General features: G+C 67.8%; 1 protein-coding gene across 1 annotated transcript; it reads right to left on the bottom strand.

Annotated features, from left to right (window-relative positions):
- Positions 1-794: 794 nt before the first annotated feature.
- On the bottom strand, positions 795-16,844 carry LOC126232315 (uncharacterized). The gene is made up of 7 exons (XM_049942595.1): positions 14,511-16,844; positions 12,494-14,440; positions 8,851-12,447; positions 6,184-8,719; positions 4,642-6,125; positions 2,688-4,576; positions 795-2,574 (listed from the first exon to the last, which is right to left on the bottom strand). Exons 1-7 carry the CDS (start codon positions 16,842-16,844, stop codon positions 795-797), a joined length of 15,567 nt encoding a protein of 5,188 aa, XP_049798552.1.
- Positions 16,845-17,497: the final 653 nt, after the last annotated feature.

Below are 17,497 nucleotides of genomic sequence, written 5' to 3' on the forward strand. Positions count from 1 at the left end.
GCGCAGCCGTTCCTGCGCAGCTGCTTCTGCGCAGCTGTTCCTGCGCAGCTGCTTCTGCGCAGCTGCTTCTGCGCAGCTGCTTCTGCGCAGCTGTTTCTGCGCAGCTGCTTCTGCGCACCTGCTTCTGCGCAGCTGCTTCTGCGCAGCTGTTTCTGCGCAGCTGCTTCTGCGCAGCTGTTTCTGCGCAGCTGTTTCTGCGCAGCTGTTTCTGCCTAGCTGTTTCTGCGCAGCCGTTTCTGCGCAGCCGTTTCTGCGCAGCCGTTCCTGCGCAGCCGTTTCTGCGCAGCCGTTTCTGCGCAGCCGTTTCGGCGCAGCCGTTTCGGCGCAGCCGTTTCGGCGCAGCCGTTTCGTCGCAGCCGTTTCTGCGCAGCCGTTTCGGCGCAGCCGTTTCTGCGCAGCCGTTTCGGCGCAGCCGTTTCGACGCAGCCGTTTCGGCGCAGCCGTTTCGGCGCAGCCGTTTCTGCGCAGCCGTTTCGGCGCAGCCGTTTCGGCGCAGCCGTTTCCGCGCAGCCGTTTCCGCGCAGCCGTTTCCGCGCAGCCGTTTCCGCGCAGCCGTTTCCGCGCAGCCGTTCCCGCGCAGCCGTTCCCGCGCAGCCGTTCCCGCGCAGCCGTTCCCGCGCAGCCGTTCCCGCGCAGCCGTTCCCGCGCAGCCGTTCCCGCGCAGCCGTTGCCGCGCAGCCGTTGCCGCGCAGCCGTTCCTGCGCAGCCGTTCCTGCGCAGCCGTTCCTGCGCAGCCGTTCCTGCGCAGCCGTTCCTGCGCAGCCGTTCCTGCGCAGCCGTTCATGCGCAGCCGTTCATGCGCAGCCGTTTATGCGCAGCCGTTTATGCGCAGCCGCTTCTGCGCAGCCGCTTCTGCGCAGCCGCTTCTGCGCAGCCGCTTCTGCGCAGCCGCTTCTGCGCAGCCGCTTCTGCGCAGCCGCTTCTGCGCAGCCGCTTCTGCGCAGCCGCTTCTGCGCAGCCGCTTCTGCGCAGCCGCTTCTGCGCAGCCGCTTCTGCGCAGCCGCTTCTGCGCAGCCGCTTCTGCGCAGCCGCTTCTGCGCAGCCGTTCCTGCGCAGCCGTTCCTGCGCAGCCGTTCCTGCGCAGCCGTTCCTGCGCAGCCGTTCCTGCGCAGCCGTTCCTGCGCAGCCGTTCCTGCGCAGCCGTTCCTGCGCAGCCGTTCCTGCGCAGCCGTTCCTGCGCAGCCGTTCCTGCGCAGCCGTTCCTGCGCAGCCGTTCCTGCGCAGCCGTTCCTGCGCAGCCGTTCCTGCGCAGCCGTTCCGGCGCAGCCGTTTCTGCGCAGCCGTTTCTGCGCAGCCGTTTCGGCGCAGCCGTTTCGGCGCAGCCGTTTCGGCGCAGCCGTTTCGGCGCAGCCGTTTCTGCGCAGCCGTTTCGGCGCAGCCGTTTCGGCGCAGCCGTTTCGGCGCAGCCGTTTCGGCGCAGCCGTTTCGGCGCAGCCGTTTCGGCGCAGCCGTTTCGGCGCAGCCGTTTCGGCGCAGCCGTTTCGGCGCAGCCGTTGCTGCGCAGCCGTTGCTGCGCAGCCGTTCCTGCGCAGCCGTTCCTGCGCAGCCGTTCCTGCGCAGCCGTTCCTGCGCAGCCGTTCCTGCGCAGCCGTTCCTGCGCAGCCGTTCCTGCGCAGCCGTTCCTGCGCAGCCGTTCCTGCGCAGCCGTTCCTGCGCAGCCGTTCCTGCGCAGCCGTTCCTGCGCAGCCGTTCCTGCGCAGCCGTTCCTGCGCAGCCGTTCCTGCGCAGCCGTTCCTGCGCAGCCGTTCCTGCGCAGCCGTTCCTGCGCAGCCGTTATTGCGCAGCTGTTCCTGCGCAGCTGTTCCTGCGCAGCTGTTCCTGCGCAGCTGCTTCTGCGCAGCTGCTTCTGCGCAGCTGCTTCTGCGCAGCTGCTTCTGCGCAGCTGTTTCTGCGCAGCCGTTCCTGCGCAGCCGTTCCTGCGCAGCCGTTCCTGCGCAGCCGTTCCTGCGCAGCCGTTTCGGCGCAGCCGTTTCGGCGCAGCCGTTTCTGCGCAGCCGTTTCGGCGCAGCCGTTTCGTCGCAGCCGTTTCGTCGCAGCCGTTTCGTCGCAGCCGTTTCTGCGCAGCCGTTTCTGCGCAGCCGTTTCTGCGCAACCGTTTCTGCGCAGCCGCTTCTGCGCAGCCGCTTCTGCGCAGCCGCTTCTGCGCAGCCGCTTCTGCGCAGCCGCTTCTGCGCAGCCGCTTCTGCGCAGCCGCTTCTGCGCAGCCGCTTCTGCGGAGCCGCTTCTGCGCAGCCGCTTCTGCGCAGCCGCTTCTGCGCAGCCGCTTCTGCGCAGCCGCTTCTGCGCAGCCGCTTCTGCGCAGCCGCTTCTGCGCAGCCGCTTCTGCGCAGCCGCTTCTGCGCAGCCGCTTCTGCGCAGCCGCTTCTGCGCAGCCGCTTCTGCGCAGCCGCTTCTGCGCAGCCGCTTCTGCGCAGCCGCTTCTGCGCAGCCGCTTCTGCGCAGCCGCTTCTGCGCAGCCGTTTCTGCGCAGCCGCTTCTGCGCAGCCGTTTCTGCGCAGCCGCTTCTGCGCAGCCGCTTCTGCGCAGCCGTTTCTGCGCAGCCGTTTCTGCGCAGCCGTTTCTGCGCAGCCGTTTCTGCGCAGCCGTTTCTGCGCAGCCGTTCCTGCGCAGCCGTTCCTGCGCAGCCGTTCCTGCGCAGCCGTTCCTGCGCAGCCGTTCCTGCGCAGCCGTTACTGCGCAGCCGTTACTGCGCAGCCGTTTCTGCGCAGCCGTTTCTGCGCAGCCGTTCCTGCGCAGCCGTTCCTGCGCAGCCGTTCCTGCGCAGCCGTTCCTGCGCAGCCGTTCCTCCGCAGCCGTTCCTGCGCAGCCGTTCCTGCGCAGCCGTTCCTGCGCAGCCGTTGTTGCGCAGCCGTTCCTGCGCAGCCGTTCCTGCGCAGCCGTTCCGGCGCAGCCGTTCCTGCGCAGCCGTTCCTGCGCAGCCGTTCCTGCGCAGCCGTTCCTGCGCAGCCGTTCCTGCGCAGCCGTTCCTGCGCAGCCGTTCCTGCGCAGCCGTTTCTGCGCAGCCGCTTCTGCGCAGCCGCTTCTGCGCAGCCGCTTCTGCGCAGCCGCTTCTGCGCAGCCGCTTCTGCGCAGCCGCTTCTGCGCAGCCGCTTCTGCGCAGCCGTTTCTGCCTAGCTGTTTCTGCGCAGCTGTTTCGGCGCAGCCGTTTCGGCGCAGCCGTTTCGGCGCAGCCGTTTCGGCGCAGCCGTTTCGGCGCAGCCGTTTCGGCGCAGCCGTTTCGGCGCAGCCGTTCCTGCGCAGCCGTTCCTGCGCAGCCGTTCCTGCGCAGCCGTTCCTGCGCAGCCGTTCCTGCGCAGCCGTTCCTGCGCAGCCGTTCCTGCGCAGCCGTTCGTGCGCAGCCGTTTGTGCGCAGCCGTTTGTGCGCAGCCGTTTGTGCGCAGCCGTTTGTGCGCAGCCGTTTGTGCGCAGCCGTTTGTGCGCAGCCGTTTGTGCGCAGCCGTTTCTGCGCAGCCGTTTCTGCGCAGCCGTTTCTGCGCAGCCGTTTCTGCGCAGCCGTTTCTGCGCAGCCGTTTGTGCGCAGCCGCTTCTGCGCAGCCGCTTCTGCGCAGCCGCTTCTGCGCAGCCGCTTCTGCGCAGCCGCTTCTGCGCAGCCGCTTCTGCGCAGCCGCTTCTGCGCAGCCGCTTCTGCGCAGCCGCTTCTGCGCAGCCGCTTCTGCGCAGCCGCTTCTGCGCAGCCGCTTGTGCGCAGCCGCTTGTGCGCAGCCGCTTCTGCGCAGCCGCTTCTGCGCAGCCGTTTCTGCGCAGCCGTTTCTGCGCAGCCGTTTGTGCGCAGCCGCTTCTGCGCAGCCGCTTCTGCGCAGCCGCTTCTGCGCAGCCGCTTCTGCGCAGCCGCTTCTGCGCAGCCGCTTCTGCGCAGCCGCTTCTGCGCAGCCGCTTCTGCGCAGCCGCTTCTGCGCAGCCGCTTCTGCGCAGCCGCTTCTGCGCAGCCGCTTCTGCGCAGCCGCTTCTGCGCAGCCGCTTGTGCGCAGCCGCTTGTGCGCAGCCGCTTCTGCGCAGCCGCTTCTGCGCAGCCGCTTCTGCGCAGCCGCTTCTGCGCAGCCGCTTCTGCGCAGCCGCTTCTGCGCAGCCGCTTCTGCGCAGCCGTTTCTGCCGAGCTGTTTCTGCGCAGCTGCTTCTGCGCAGCTGCTTCTGCGCAGCTGCTTCTGCGCAGCTGCTTCTGCGCAGCTGCTTCTGCGCAGCTGCTTCTGCGCAGCTGCTTCTGCGCAGCTGTTTCTGCGCAGCTGTTTCTGCGCAGCTGTTTCTGCGCAGCCGTTTCTGCGCAGCCGTTTCTGCGCAGCCGTTTCTGCCTAGCCGTTTCTGCGCAGCCGTTTCTGCGCAGCCGTTCCTGCGCAGCCGTTCCTGCGCAGCCGTTCCTGCGCAGCCGTTGCTGCGCAGCCGTTGCTGCGCAGCCGTTCCTGCGCAGCCGTTCCTGCGCAGCCGTTCCTGCGCAGCCGTTCCTGCGCAGCCGTTCCTGCGCAGCCGTTCCTGCGCAGCCGCTTCTGCGCAGCCGCTTCTGCGCAGCCGCTTCTGCGCAGCCGCTTCTGCGCAGCCGCTTCTGCGCAGCCGTTTCTGCGCAGCCGTTTCTGCGCAGCCGCTTCTGCGCAGCCGCTTCTGCGCAGCTGTTTCTGCCTAGCTGTTTCTGCGCAGCTGTTTAGGCGCAACTGTTTCTGCGCAGCTGTTTCGGCGCAGCTGTTTCGGCGCAGCTGTTTCTGCGCAGCTGTTTCGGCGCAGCTGTTTCGGCGCAGCTGTTTCGGCGCAGCTGTTTCTGCGCAGCCGTTTCGGCGCAGCCGTTTCGGCGCAGCCGTTTCGGCGCAGCCGTTTCGGCGCAGCCGTTTCGGCGCAGCCGTTCATGCGCAGCCGTTCCTGCGCAGCCGTTCCTGCGCAGCCGTTCCTGCGCAGCCGTTCCTGCGCAGCCGTTCCTGCGCCGCCGTTTGTGCGCAGCCGTTTGTGCGCAGCCGTTTGTGCGCAGCCGTTTGTGCGCAGCCGTTTCTGCGCAGCCGTTTCTGCGCAGCCGTTTCTGCGCAGCCGTTTCTGCGCAGCCGCTTCTGCGCAGCCGCTTCTGCGCAGCCGCTTCTGCGCAGCCGCTTCTGCGCAGCCGCTTCTGCGCAGCCGCTTCTGCGCAGCCGCATCTGCGCAGCCGCTTCTGCGCAGCCGCTTCTGCGCAGCCGCTTCTGCGCAGCCGCTTCTGCGCAGCCGCTTCTGCGCAGCCGCTTCTGCGCAGCGCAGCCGTTTCTGCGCAGCCGCTTCTGCGCAGCCGCTTCTGCGCAGCCGTTTCTGCCTAGCTGTTTCTGCGCAGCTGTTTAGGCGCAACTGTTTCTGCGCAGCTGTTTCGTCGCAGCTGTTTCGGCGCAGCTGTTTCTGCGCAGCTGTTTCGGCGCAGCTGTTTCGGCGCAGCTGTTTCTGCGCAGCTGTTTCGGCGCAGCTGTTTCGGCGCAGCTGTTTCGGCGCAGCTGTTTCGGCGCAGCCGTTCATGCGCAGCCGTTCCTGCGCAGCCGTTCCTGCGCAGCCGTTCCTGCGCAGCCGTTCCTGCGCAGCCGTTCCTGCGCAGCCGTTCCTGCGCAGCCGTTTCTGCGCCGCCGTTTGTGCGCAGCCGTTTGTGCGCAGCCGTTTGTGCGCAGCCGTTTGTGCGCAGCCGTTTGTGCGCAGCCGTTTGTGCGCAGCCGTTTCTGCGCAGCCGTTTCTGCGCAGCCGTTTCTGCGCAGCCGTTTCTGCGCAGCCGTTTCTGCGCAGCCGTTTCTGCGCAGCCGTTTCTGCGCAGCCGTTTCTGCGCAGCCGTCTTCTGCGCAGCCGCTTCTGCGCAGCCGCTTCTGCGCAGCCGCTTCTGCGCAGCCGCTTCTGCGCAGCCGCTTCTGCGCAGCCGCTTCTGCGCAGCCGCTTCTGCGCAGCCGCTTCTGCGCAGCCGCTTCTGCGCAGCCGCTTCTGCGCAGCCGCTTCTGCGCAGCCGCTTCTGCGCAGCCGCTTCTGCGCAGCCGCTTCTGCGCAGCCGCTTCTGCGCAGCCGCTTCTGCGCAGCCGCTTCTGCGCAGCCGCTTCTGCGCAGCCGCTTCTGCGCAGCCGTTTCTGCGCAGCCGCTTCTGCGCAGCCGCTTCTGCGCAGCCGTTTCTGCGCAGCCGTTTCTGCGCAGCCGTTTCTTCTGCGCAGCCGTTTCTGCGCAGGCCGTTCCTGCGCAGCCGTTTCTGCGCAGCCGTTCCTGCGCAGCCGTTACTGCGCAGCCGTTTCTGCGCAGCCGTTTCTGCGCAGCCGTTTGTGCGCAGCCGTTTGTGCGCAGCCGCTTCTGCGCAGCCGCTTCTGCGCAGCCGCTTCTGCGCAGCCGCTTCTGCGCAGCCGCTTCTGCGCAGCCGCTTCTGCGCAGCCGCTTCTGCGCAGCCGCTTCTGCGCAGCCGCTTCTGCGCAGCCGCTTCTGCGCAGCCGCTTCTGCGCAGCCGCTTCTGCGCAGCCGCTTCTGCGCAGCCGCTTCTGCGCAGCCGCTTCTGCGCAGCCGCTTCTGCGCAGCCGCTTGTGCGCAGCCGCTTGTGCGCAGCCGCTTCTGCGCAGCCGCTTCTGCGCAGCCGCTTCTGCGCAGCCGCTTCTGCGCAGCCGCTTCTGCGCAGCCGCTTCTGCGCAGCCGCTTCTGCGCAGCCGCTTCTGCGCAGCCGTTTCTGCCGAGCTGCTTCTGCGCAGCTGCTTCTGCGCAGCTGCTTCTGCGCAGCTGCTTCTGCGCAGCTGCTTCTGCGCAGCTGCTTCTGCGCAGCTGCTTCTGCGCAGCTGCTTCTGCGCAGCTGTTCTGCGCAGCTGTTTCTGCGCAGCTGTTTCTGCCTAGCCGTTTCTGCGCAGCCGTTTCTGCGCAGCCGTTCCTGCGCAGCCGTTCCTGCGCAGCCGTTCCTGCGCAGCCGTTCCTGCGCAGCCGTTCCTGCGCAGCCGTTGCTGCGCAGCCGTTGCTGCGCAGCCGTTCCTGCGCAGCCGTTCCTGCGCAGCCGTTCCTGCGCAGCCGTTCCTGCGCAGCCGTTCCTGCGCAGCCGTTCCTGCGCAGCCGCTTCTGCGCAGCCGCTTCTGCGCAGCCGCTTCTGCGCAGCCGCTTCTGCGCAGCCGCTTCTGCGCAGCCGCTTCTGCGCAGCCGCTTCTGCGCAGCCGCTTCTGCGCAGCGCTTCTGCGCAGCCGCTTCTGCGCAGCCGCTTCTGCGCAGCCGTTTCTGCGCAGCTGTTTCTGCGCAGCTGTTTAGGCGAAACTGTTTCTGCGCAGCTGTTTCGGCGCAGCTGTTTCGGCGCAGCTGTTTCGGCGCAGCTGTTTCGGCGCAGCTGTTTCGGCGCAGCTGTTTCGGCGCAGCCGTTTCGGCGCAGCCGTTTCGGCGCAGCCGTTTCGGCGCAGCCGTTCATGCGCAGCCGTTCCTGCGCAGCCGTTCCTGCGCAGCCGTTCCTGCGCAGCCGTTCCTGCGCCGCCGTTTGTGCGCAGCCGTTTGTGCGCAGCCGTTTGTGCGCAGCCGTTTGTGCGCAGCCGTTTGTGCGCAGCCGTTTCTGCGCAGCCGTTTCTTCTGCGCAGCCGTTTCTGCGCAGCCGTTTCTGCGCAGCCGCTTCTGCGCAGCCGCTTCTGCGCAGCCGCTTCTGCGCAGCCGCTTCTGCGCAGCCGCTTCTGCGCAGCCGCTTCTGCGCAGCCGCTTCTGCGCAGCCGCTTCTGCGCAGCCGCTTCTGCGCAGCCGCATCTGCGCAGCCGCTTCTGCGCAGCCGCTTCTGCGCAGCCGCTTCTGCGCAGCCGCTTCTGCGCAGCCGCTTCTGCGCAGCCGCTTCTGCGCAGCCGTTTCTGCGCAGCCGTTTCTGCGCAGCCGCTTCTGCGCAGCCGCTTCTGCGCAGCCGCTTCTGCGCAGCCGCTTCTGCGCAGCCGTTTCTGCGCAGCCGTTTCTGCGCAGCCGCTTCTGCGCAGCCGTTCTGCCTAGCTGTTTCTGCGCAGCTGTTAGGCGCAACTGTTTCTGCGCAGCTGTTTCTGCGCAGCTGTTTCGGCGCAGCTGTTTCGGCGCAGCTGTTTCGGCGCAGCTGTTTCTGCGCAGCTGTTTCGGCGCAGCTGTTTCGGCGCAGCTGTTTCGGCGCAGCTGTTTCGGCGCAGCTGTTTCGGCGCAGCCGTTCATGCGCAGCCGTTCCTGCGCAGCCGTTCCTGCGCAGCCGTTCCTGCGCAGCCGTTCCTGCGCAGCCGTTCCTGCGCAGCCGTTCCTGCGCAGCCGTTTCTGCGCCGCCGTTTGTGCGCAGCCGTTTGTGCGCAGCGTTTGTGCGCAGCCGTTTGTGCGCAGCCGTTTGTGCGCAGCCGTTTGTGCGCAGCCGTTTCTGCGCAGCCGTTTCTGCGCAGCCGTTTCTGCGCAGCCGTTTCTGCGCAGCCGCTTCTGCGCAGCCGCTTCTGCGCAGCCGCTTCTGCGCAGCCGCTTCTGCGCAGCCGCTTCTGCGCAGGCCGCTTCTGCGCAGCCGCTTCTGCGCAGCCGCTTCTGCGCAGCCGCTTCTGCGCAGCCGCATCTGCGCAGCCGCTTCTGCGCAGCCGCTTCTGCGCAGCCGCTTCTGCGCAGCCGCTTCTCTGCGCAGCCGTTTCTGCGCAGCCGCTTCTGCGCAGCCGCTTCTGCGCAGCCGCTTCTGCGCAGCCGTTTCTGCGCAGCCGTTTCTGCGCAGCCGTTTCTGCGCAGCCGTTTCTGCGCAGCCGTTTCTGCGCAGCCGTTTCTGCGCAGCCGCTCCTGCGCAGCCGTTCCTGCGCAGCCGTTTCTGCGCAGCCGTTACTGCGCAGCCGTTCTTCTGCGCAGCCGTTTTCTGCGCAGCCGTTTCTGCCTAGCTGTTTCTGCGCAGCCGTTTCTGCGCAGCCGTTTCTGCGCAGCCGTTTCTGCGCAGCTGTTTCTGCGCAGCTGTTTCTGCCTAGCTGTTTATGCGCAGCTGTTTATGCGCAGCTGTTTATGCGCAGCTGTTTCTGCGCAGCTGTTTCTGCGCAGCTGTTTCTGCGCAGCTGTTTCTGCGCAGCTGTTTCTGCGCAGCTGTTTCTGCCTAGCTGTTTCTGCGCAGCCGTTTCTGCGCAGCCGTTCCTGCGCAGCCGTTCCTGCGCAGCCGTTTCGGCGCAGCCGTTTCGGCGCAGTCGTTTCGTCGCAGCCGTTTCGGCGCAGCCGTTTCGGCGCAGCCGTTTCTGCGCAGCCGTTTCTGCGCAGCCGCTTCTGCGCAGCCGCTTCTGCGCAGCCGCTTCTGCGCAGCCGCTTCTGCGCAGCTGCTTCTGCGCAGCCGCTTCTGCGCAGCCGCTTCTGCGCAGCCGCTTCTGCGCAGCCGCTTCTGCGCAGCCGCTTCTGCGCAGCCGCTTCTGCGCAGCCGCTTCTGCGCAGCCGCTTCTGCGCAGCCGCTTCTGCGCAGCCGCTTCTGCGCAGCCGCTTCTGCGCAGCCGCTTCTGCGCAGCCGCTTCTGCGCAGCCGCTTCTGCGCAGCCGCTTCTGCGCAGCCGCTTCTGCGCAGCCGCTTCTGCGCAGCCGTTTCTGCGCAGCCGCTCCTGCGCAGCCGCTCCTGCGCAGCCGCTCCTGCGCAGCCGTTCCTGCGCAGCCGTTCCTGCGGAGCCGTTCCTGCGCAGCCGTTCCTGCGCAGCCGTTCCTGCGCAGCCGTTCCTGCGCAGCCGTTCCTGCGCAGCCGTTCCTGCGCAGCCGCTTCTGAGCAGCCGCTTCTGCGCAGCCGCTTCTGCGCAGCCGTTTCTGCGCAGCCGCTTCTGCGCAGCCGCTTCTGCGCAGCCGCTTCTGCGCAGCCGCTTCTGCGCAGCCGCTTCTGCGCAGCCGTTTCTGCGCAGCCGTTTCTGCGCAGCCGTTTCTGCGCAGCCGCTTCTGCGCAGCCGCTTCTGCGCAGCTGTTTCTGCCTAGCTGTTTCTGCGCAGCTGTTTAGGCGCAACTGTTTCTGCGCAGCTGTTTCTGCGCAGCTGTTTCGGCGCAGCTGTTTCTGCGCAGCTGTTTCGGCGCAGCTGTTTCGGCGCAGCTGTTTCGGCGCAGCTGTTTCTGCGCAGCCGTTTCGGCGCAGCCGTTTCGGCGCAGCCGTTTCGGCGCAGCCGTTTCGGCGCAGCCGTTCATGCGCAGCCGTTCCTGCGCAGCCGTTCCTGCGCAGCCGTTCCTGCGCAGCCGTTCCTGCGCAGCCGTTCCTGCGCAGCCGTTCCTGCGCAGCCGTTCCTGCGCAGCCGTTCCTGCGCAGCCGTTCCTGCGCAGCCGTTCCTGCGCCGCCGTTTGTGCGCAGCCGTTTGTGCGCAGCCGTTTGTGCGCAGCCGTTTGTGCGCAGCCGTTTCTGCGCAGCCGCTTCTGCGCAGCCGCTTCTGCGCAGCCGCTTCTGCGCAGCCGCTTCTGCGCAGCCGCTTCTGCGCAGCCGCTTCTGCGCAGCCGCTTCTGCGCAGCCGCTTCTGCGCAGCCGCATCTGCGCAGCCGCTTCTGTGCAGCCGCTTCTGCGCAGCCGCTTCTGCGCAGCCGCTTCTGCGCAGCCGCTTCTGCGCAGCCGCTTCTGCGCAGCCGCTTCTGCGCAGCCGCTTCTGCGCAGCCGCTTCTGCGCAGACGCTTCTGCGCAGCCGTTTCTGCTCAGCCGTTCCTGCGCAGCCGTTTCTGCGCAGCCGTTCCTGCGCAGCCGTTCCTGCGCAGCCGTTGCTGCGCAGCCGTTCCTGCGCAGCCGTTCCTGCGCAGCCGTTCCTGCGCAGCCGTTCCTGCGCAGCCGTACCTGCGCAGCTGTTCCTGCGCAGCTGTTCCTGCGCAGCTGTTCCTGCGCAGCTGTTCCTGCGCAGCTGTTCCTGCGCAGCTGTTCCTGCGCAGCTGTTCCTGCGCAGCTGTTCCTGCGCAGCTGCTTCTGCGCAGCTGTTCCTGCGCAGCTGCTGCTGCGCAGCTGTTCCTGCGCAGCTGTTCCTGCGCAGCTGTTCCTGCGCAGCTGCTCCTGCGCAGCTGCTCCTGCGCAGCTGCTCCTGCGCAGCTGTTTCTGCGCAGCTGTTTCTGCGCAGCTGTTTCGGCGCAGCTGTTTCGGCGCAGCTGTTTCGGCGCAGCTGTTTCGGCGCAGCCGTTCATGCGCAGCCGTTCCTGCGCAGCCGTTCCTGCGCAGCCGTTCCTGCGCAGCCGTTCCTGCGCAGCCGTTCCTGCGCAGCCGTTCCTGCGCAGCCGTTTCTGCGCCGCCGTTTGTGCGCAGCCGTTTGTGCGCAGCCGTTTGTGCGCAGCCGTTTGTGCGCAGCCGTTTGTGCGCAGCCGTTTGTGCGCAGCCGTTTCTGCGCAGCCGTTTCTGCGCAGCCGTTTCTGCGCAGCCGTTTCTGCGCAGCCGTTTCTGCGCAGCCGTTTCTGCGCAGCCGTTTCTGCGCAGCCGCTTCTGCGCAGCCGCTTCTGCGCAGCCGCTTCTGCGCAGCCGCTTCTTCTGCGCAGCCGCTTCTGCGCAGCCGCTTCTGCGCAGCCGCTTCTGCGCAGCCGCTTCTGCGCAGCCGCTTCTGCGCAGCCGCTTCTGCGCAGCCGCATCTGCGCAGCCGCTTCTGCGCAGCCGCTTCTGCGCAGCCGCTTCTGCGCAGCCGCTTCTGCGCAGCCGCTTCTGCGCAGCCGCTTCTGCGCAGCCGCTTCTGCGCAGCCGTTTCTGCGCAGCCGCTTCTGCGCAGCCGTTTCTGCGCAGCCGCTTCTGCGCAGCCGCTTCTGCGCAGCCGTTTCTGCGCAGCCGTTTCTGCGCTGCCGTTTCTGCGCAGCCGTTTCTGCGCAGCCGTTTCTGCGCAGCCGTTCCTGCGCAGCCGTTTCTGCGCAGCCGTTCCTGCGCAGCCGTTACTGCGCAGCCGTTTCTGCGCAGCCGTTTCTGCGCAGCCGTTTGTGCGCAGCCGTTTGTGCGCAGCCGCTTCTGCGCAGCCGCTTCTGCGCAGCCGCTTCTGCGCAGCCGCTTCTGCGCAGCCGCTTCTGCGCAGCCGCTTCTGCGCAGCCGCTTCTGCGCAGCCGCTTCTGCGCAGCCGCTTCTGCGCAGCCGCTTCTGCGCAGCCGCTTCTGCGCAGCCGCTTCTGCGCAGCCGCTTCTGCGCAGCCGCTTCTGCGCAGCCGCTTCTGCGCAGCCGCTTGTGCGCAGCCGCTTGTGCGCAGCCGCTTGTGCGCAGCCGCTTGTGCGCAGCCGCTTCTGCGCAGCCGCTTCTGCGCAGCCGCTTCTGCGCAGCCGCTTCTGCGCAGCCGCTTCTGCGCAGCCGCTTCTGCGCAGCCGCTTCTGCGCAGCCGTTTCTGCCGAGCTGCTTCTGCGCAGCTGCTTCTGCGCAGCTGCTTCTGCGCAGCTGCTTCTGCGCAGCTGCTTCTGCGCAGCTGCTTCTGCGCAGCTGCTTCTGCGCAGCTGCTTCTGCGCAGCTGCTTCTGCGCAGCTGTTTCTGCGCAGCTGTTTCTGCGCAGCTGTTTCTGCGCAGCTGTTTCTGCCTAGCTGTTTCTGCGCAGCCGTTCCTGCGCAGCCGTTCCTGCGCAGCCGTTCCTGCGCAGCCGTTGCTGCGCAGCCGTTCCTGCGCAGCCGTTCCTGCGCAGCCGTTCCTGCGCAGCCGTTCCTGCGCAGCCGTTCCTGCGCAGCCGTTCCTGCGCAGCCGTTCCTGCGCAGCCGTTCCTGCGCAGCCGCTTCTGCGCAGCCGCTTCTGCGCAGCCGCTTCTGCGCAGCCGCTTCTGCGCAGCCGCTTCTGCGCAGCCGCTTCTGCGCAGCCGCTTCTGCGCAGCCGCTTCTGCGCAGCCGCTTCTGCGCAGCCGCTTCTGCGCAGCCGCTTCTGCGCAGCCGCTTCTGCGCAGCCGTTTCTGCCTAGCTGTTTCTGCGCAGCTGTTTAGGCGAAACTGTTTCTGCGCAGCTGTTTCGGCGCAGCTGTTTCGGCGCAGCTGTTTCGGCGCAGCTGTTTCGGCGCAGCTGTTTCGGCGCAGCTGTTTCGGCGCAGCTGTTTCGGCGCAGCCGTTTCGGCGCAGCCGTTCATGCGCAGCCGTTCCTGCGCAGCCGTTCCTGCGCAGCCGTTCCTGCGCAGCCGTTCCTGCGCCGCCGTTTGTGCGCAGCCGTTTGTGCGCAGCCGTTTGTGCGCAGCCGTTTGTGCGCAGCCGTTTGTGCGCAGCCGTTTGTGCGCAGCCGTTTCTGCGCAGCCGTTTCTGCGCAGCCGTTTCTGCGCAGCCGTTTCTGCGCAGCCGTTTCTGCGCAGCCGTTTCTGCGCAGCCGCTTCTGCGCAGCCGCTTCTGCGCAGCCGCTTCTGCGCAGCCGCTTCTGCGCAGCCGCTTCTGCGCAGCCGCTTCTGCGCAGCCGCTTCTGCGCAGCCGCTTCTGCGCAGCCGCATCTGCGCAACCGCTTCTGCGCAGCCGCTTCTGCGCAGCCGCTTCTGCGCAGCCGCTTCTGCGCAGCCGCTTCTGCGCAGCCGCTTCTGCGCAGCCGCTTCTGCGCAGCCGCTTCTGCGCAGCCGCTTCTGCGCAGCCGTTTCTGCGCAGCCGCTTCTGCGCAGCCGCTTCTGCGCAGCCGCTTCTGCGCAGCCGCTTCTGCGCAGCCGCTTCTGCGCAGCCGCTTCTGCGCAGCCGTTTCTGCGCAGCCGCTTCTGCGCAGCCGCTTCTGCGCAGCCGTTTCTGCCTAGCTGTTTCTGCGCAGCTGTTTAGGCGCAACTGTTTCTGCGCAGCTGTTTCGGCGCAGCTGTTTCGGCGCAGCTGTTTCTGCGCAGCTGTTTCGGCGCAGCTGTTTCGGCGCAGCTGTTTCTGCGCAGCTGTTTCGGCGCAGCTGTTTCGGCGCAGCTGTTTCGGCGCAGCTGTTTCGGCGCAGCCGTTCATGCGCAGCCGTTCCTGCGCAGCCGTTCCTGCGCAGCCGTTCCTGCGCAGCCGTTCCTGCGCAGCCGTTCCTGCGCAGCCGTTTCTGCGCCGCCGTTTGTGCGCAGCCGTTTGTGCGCAGCCGTTTGTGCGCAGCCGTTTGTGCGCAGCCGTTTGTGCGCAGCCGTTTGTGCGCAGCCGTTTCTGCGCAGCCGTTTCTGCGCAGCCGTTTCTGCGCAGCCGTTTCTGCGCAGCCGTTTCTGCGCAGCCGCTTCTGCGCAGCCGCTTCTGCGCAGCCGCTTCTGCGCAGCCGCTTCTGCGCAGCCGCTTCTGCGCAGCCGCTTCTGCGCAGCCGCTTCTGCGCAGCCGCTTCTGCGCAGCCGCATCTGCGCAGCCGCTTCTGCGCAGCCGCTTCTGCGCAGCCGCTTCTGCGCAGCCGCTTCTGCGCAGCCGCTTCTGCGCAGCCGTTTCTGCGCAGCCGCTTCTGCGCAGCCGCTTCTGCGCAGCCGCTTCTGCGCAGCCGTTTCTGCGCAGCCGTTTCTGCGCAGCCGTTTCTGCGCAGCCGTTTCTGCGCAGCCGTTTCTGCGCAGCCGCTCCTGCGCAGCCGTTCCTGCGCAGCCGTTTCTGCGCAGCCGTTTCTGCGCAGCCGTTACTGCGCAGCCGTTTCTGCGCAGCCGTTTCTGCGCAGCCGTTTTCTGCCGAGCTGTTTCTGCGCAGCTGTTTCTGCGCAGCTGTTTCTGCGCAGCTGTTTCTGCGCAGCTGTTTCTGCGCAGCTGTTTCTGCCTAGCTGTTTATGCGCAGCTGTTTATGCGCAGCTGTTTATGCGCAGCTGTTTCTGCGCAGCTGTTTCTGCGCAGCTGTTTCTGCGCAGCTGTTTCTGCGCAGCTGTTTCTGCGCAGCTGTTTCTGCCTAGCTGTTTCTGCGCAGCCGTTTCTGCGCAGCCGTTCCTGCGCAGCCGTTCCTGCGCAGCCGTTTCGGCGCAGCCGTTTCGGCGCAGCCGTTTCGTCGCAGCCGTTTCGGCGCAGCCGTTTCGGCGCAGCCGTTTCTGCGCAGCCGCTTCTGCGCAGCCGCTTCTGCGCAGCCGCTTCTGCGCAGCCGCTTCTGCGCAGCCGCTTCTGCGCAGCCGCTTCTGCGCAGCCGCTTCTGCGCAGCCGCTTCTGCGCAGCCGCTTCTGCGCAGCCGCTTCTGCGCAGCCGCTTCTGCGCAGCCGCTTCTGCGCAGCCGCTTCTGCGCAGCCGCTTCTGCGCAGCCGCTTCTGCGCAGCCGCTTCTGCGCAGCCGCTTCTGCGCAGCCGCTTCTGCGCAGCCGCTTCTGCGCAGCCGCTTCTGCGCAGCCGCTTCTGCGCAGCCGCTTCTGCGCAGCCGTTTCTGCGCAGCCGCTTCTGCGCAGCCGCTCCTGCGCAGCCGCTCCTGCGCAGCCGTTCCTGCGCAGCCGTTCCTGCGCAGCCGTTCCTGCGCAGCCGTTCCTGCGCAGCCGTTCCTGCGCAGCCGTTCCTGCGCAGCCGTTCCTGCGCAGCCGTTCCTGCGCAGCCGCTTCTGAGCAGCCGCTTCTGCGCAGCCGCTTCTGCGCAGCCGTTTCTGCGCAGCCGCTTCTGCGCAGCCGCTTCTGCGCAGCCGCTTCTGCGCAGCCGCTTCTGCGCAGCCGCTTCTGCGCAGCCGTTTCTGCGCAGCCGTTTCTGCGCAGCCGCTTCTGCGCAGCCGCTTCTGCGCAGCTGTTTCTGCCTAGCTGTTTCTGCGCAGCTGTTTAGGCGCAACTGTTTCTGCGCAGCTGTTTCTGCGCAGCTGTTTCGGCGCAGCTGTTTCTGCGCAGCTGTTTCGGCGCAGCCGTTTCTGCGCAGCCGTTTCGGCGCAGCCGTTTCGGCGCAGCCGTTTCGGCGCAGCCGTTTCGGCGCAGCCGTTCCTGCGCAGCCGTTCCTGCGCAGCCGTTCCTGCGCAGCCGTTCCTGCGCAGCCGTTCCTGCGCAGCCGTTCCTGCGCAGCCGTTCCTGCGCAGCCGTTCCTGCGCAGCCGTTCCTGCGCAGCCGTTCCTGCGCAGCCGTTCCTGCGCAGCCTTTTCTGCGCCGCCGTTTGTGCGCAGCCGTTTGTGCGCAGCCGTTTGTGCGCAGCCGTTTCTGCGCAGCCGCTTCTGCGCAGCCGCTTCTGCGCAGCCGCTTCTGCGCAGCCGCTTCTGCGCAGCCGCTTCTGCGCAGCCGCTTCTGCGCAGCCGCTTCTGCGCAGCCGCTTCTGCGCAGCCGCTTCTGCGCAGCCGCATCTGCGCAGCCGCTTCTGCGCAGCCGCTTCTGCGCAGCCGCTTCTGCGCAGCCGCTTCTGCGCAGCCGCTTCTGCGCAGCCGCTTCTGCGCAGCCGCTTCTGCGCAGACGCTTCTGCGCAGCCGTTTCTGCTCAGCCGTTCCTGCGCAGCCGTTTCTGCGCAGCCGTTCCTGCGCAGCCGTTCCTGCGCAGCCGTTGCTGCGCAGCCGTTCCTGCGCAGCCGTTCCTGCGCAGCCGTTCCTGCGCAGCCGTTCCTGCGCAGCCGTACCTGCGCAGCCGTTCCTGCGCAGCTGTTCCTGCGCAGCTGTTCCTGCGCAGCTGTTCCTGCGCAGCTGTTCCTGCGCAGCTGTTCCTGCGCAGCTGTTCCTGCGCAGCTGTTCCTGCGCAGCTGTTCCTGCGCAGCTGTTCCTGCGCAGCTGCTTCTGCGCAGCTGTTCCTGCGCAGCTGTTCCTGCGCAGCTGTTCCTGCGCAGCTGCTCCTGCGCAGCTGCTCCTGCGCAGCTGCTCCTGCGCAGCTGTTTCTGCGCAGCTGTTTCTGCGCAGCTGCTTCTGCGCAGCTGTTTCTGCGCAGCTGTTTCTGCGCAGCTGTTTCTGCGCAGCTGTTTCTGCGCAGCTGTTTCGGCGCAGCCGTTTCGGCGCAGCCGTTTCGGCGCAGCCGTTTCCTCGCAGCCGTTTCGGCGCAGCCGTTTCGGCGCAGCCGTTTCGGCGCAGCCGTTTCGGCGCAGCCGTTTCGGCGCAGCCGTTTCGGCGCAGCCGTTTCGGCGCAGCCGTTTCGGCGCAGCCGTTTCTGCGCAGCCGTTTCTGCGCAGCCGTTTCTGCGCAGCCGCTTCTGCGCAGCCGCTTCTGCGCAGCCGCTTCTGCGCAGCCGCTTCTGCGCAGCCGCTTCTGCGCAGCCGCTTCTGCGCAGCCGCTTCTGCGCAGCCGCTTCTGCGCAGCCGCATCTGCGCAGCCGCTTCTGCGCAGCCGCTTCTGCGCAGCCGCTTCTGCGCAGCCGCTTCTGCGCAGCCGCTTCTGCGCAGCCGCTTCTGCGCAGCCGCTTCTGCGCAGCCGCTTCTGTGCAGCCGCTTCTGCGCAGCCGCTTCTGCGCAGCCGCTTCTGCGCAGCCGTTTCTGCGCAGCCGTTTCTGCGCAGCCGCTTCTGCGCAGCCGCTTCTGCGCAGCCGTTTCTGCCTAGCTGTTTCTGCGCAGCTGTTTAGGCGCAACTGTTTCTGCGCAGCTGTTTCGGCGCAGCTGTTTCGGCGCAGCTGTTTCTGCGCAGCTGTTTCGGCGCAGCTGTTTCGGCGCAGCTGTTTCTGCGCAGCTGTTTCGGCGCAGCTGTTTCGGCGCAGCTGTTTCGGCGCAGCCGTTTCGGCGCAGCCGTTTCGGCGCAGCCGTTAATGCGCAGCCGTTCCTGCGCAGCCGTTCCTGCGCAGCCGTTCCTGCGCAGCCGTTCCTGCGCAGCCGTTCCTGCGCAGCCGTTCCTGCGCAGCCGTTTCTGCGCCGCCGTTTGTGCGCAGCCGTTTGTGCGCAGCCGTTTGTGCGCAGCCGTTTGTGCGCAGCCGTTTGTGCGCAGCCGTTTCTGCGCAGCCGTTTCTGCGCAGCCGTTTCTGCGCAGC

This window comes from Schistocerca nitens, unplaced genomic scaffold (genome assembly GCF_023898315.1).
Source record: "Schistocerca nitens isolate TAMUIC-IGC-003100 unplaced genomic scaffold, iqSchNite1.1 HiC_scaffold_468, whole genome shotgun sequence".
NCBI classification, from domain to species: Eukaryota; Metazoa; Arthropoda; class Insecta; order Orthoptera; family Acrididae; genus Schistocerca; species Schistocerca nitens.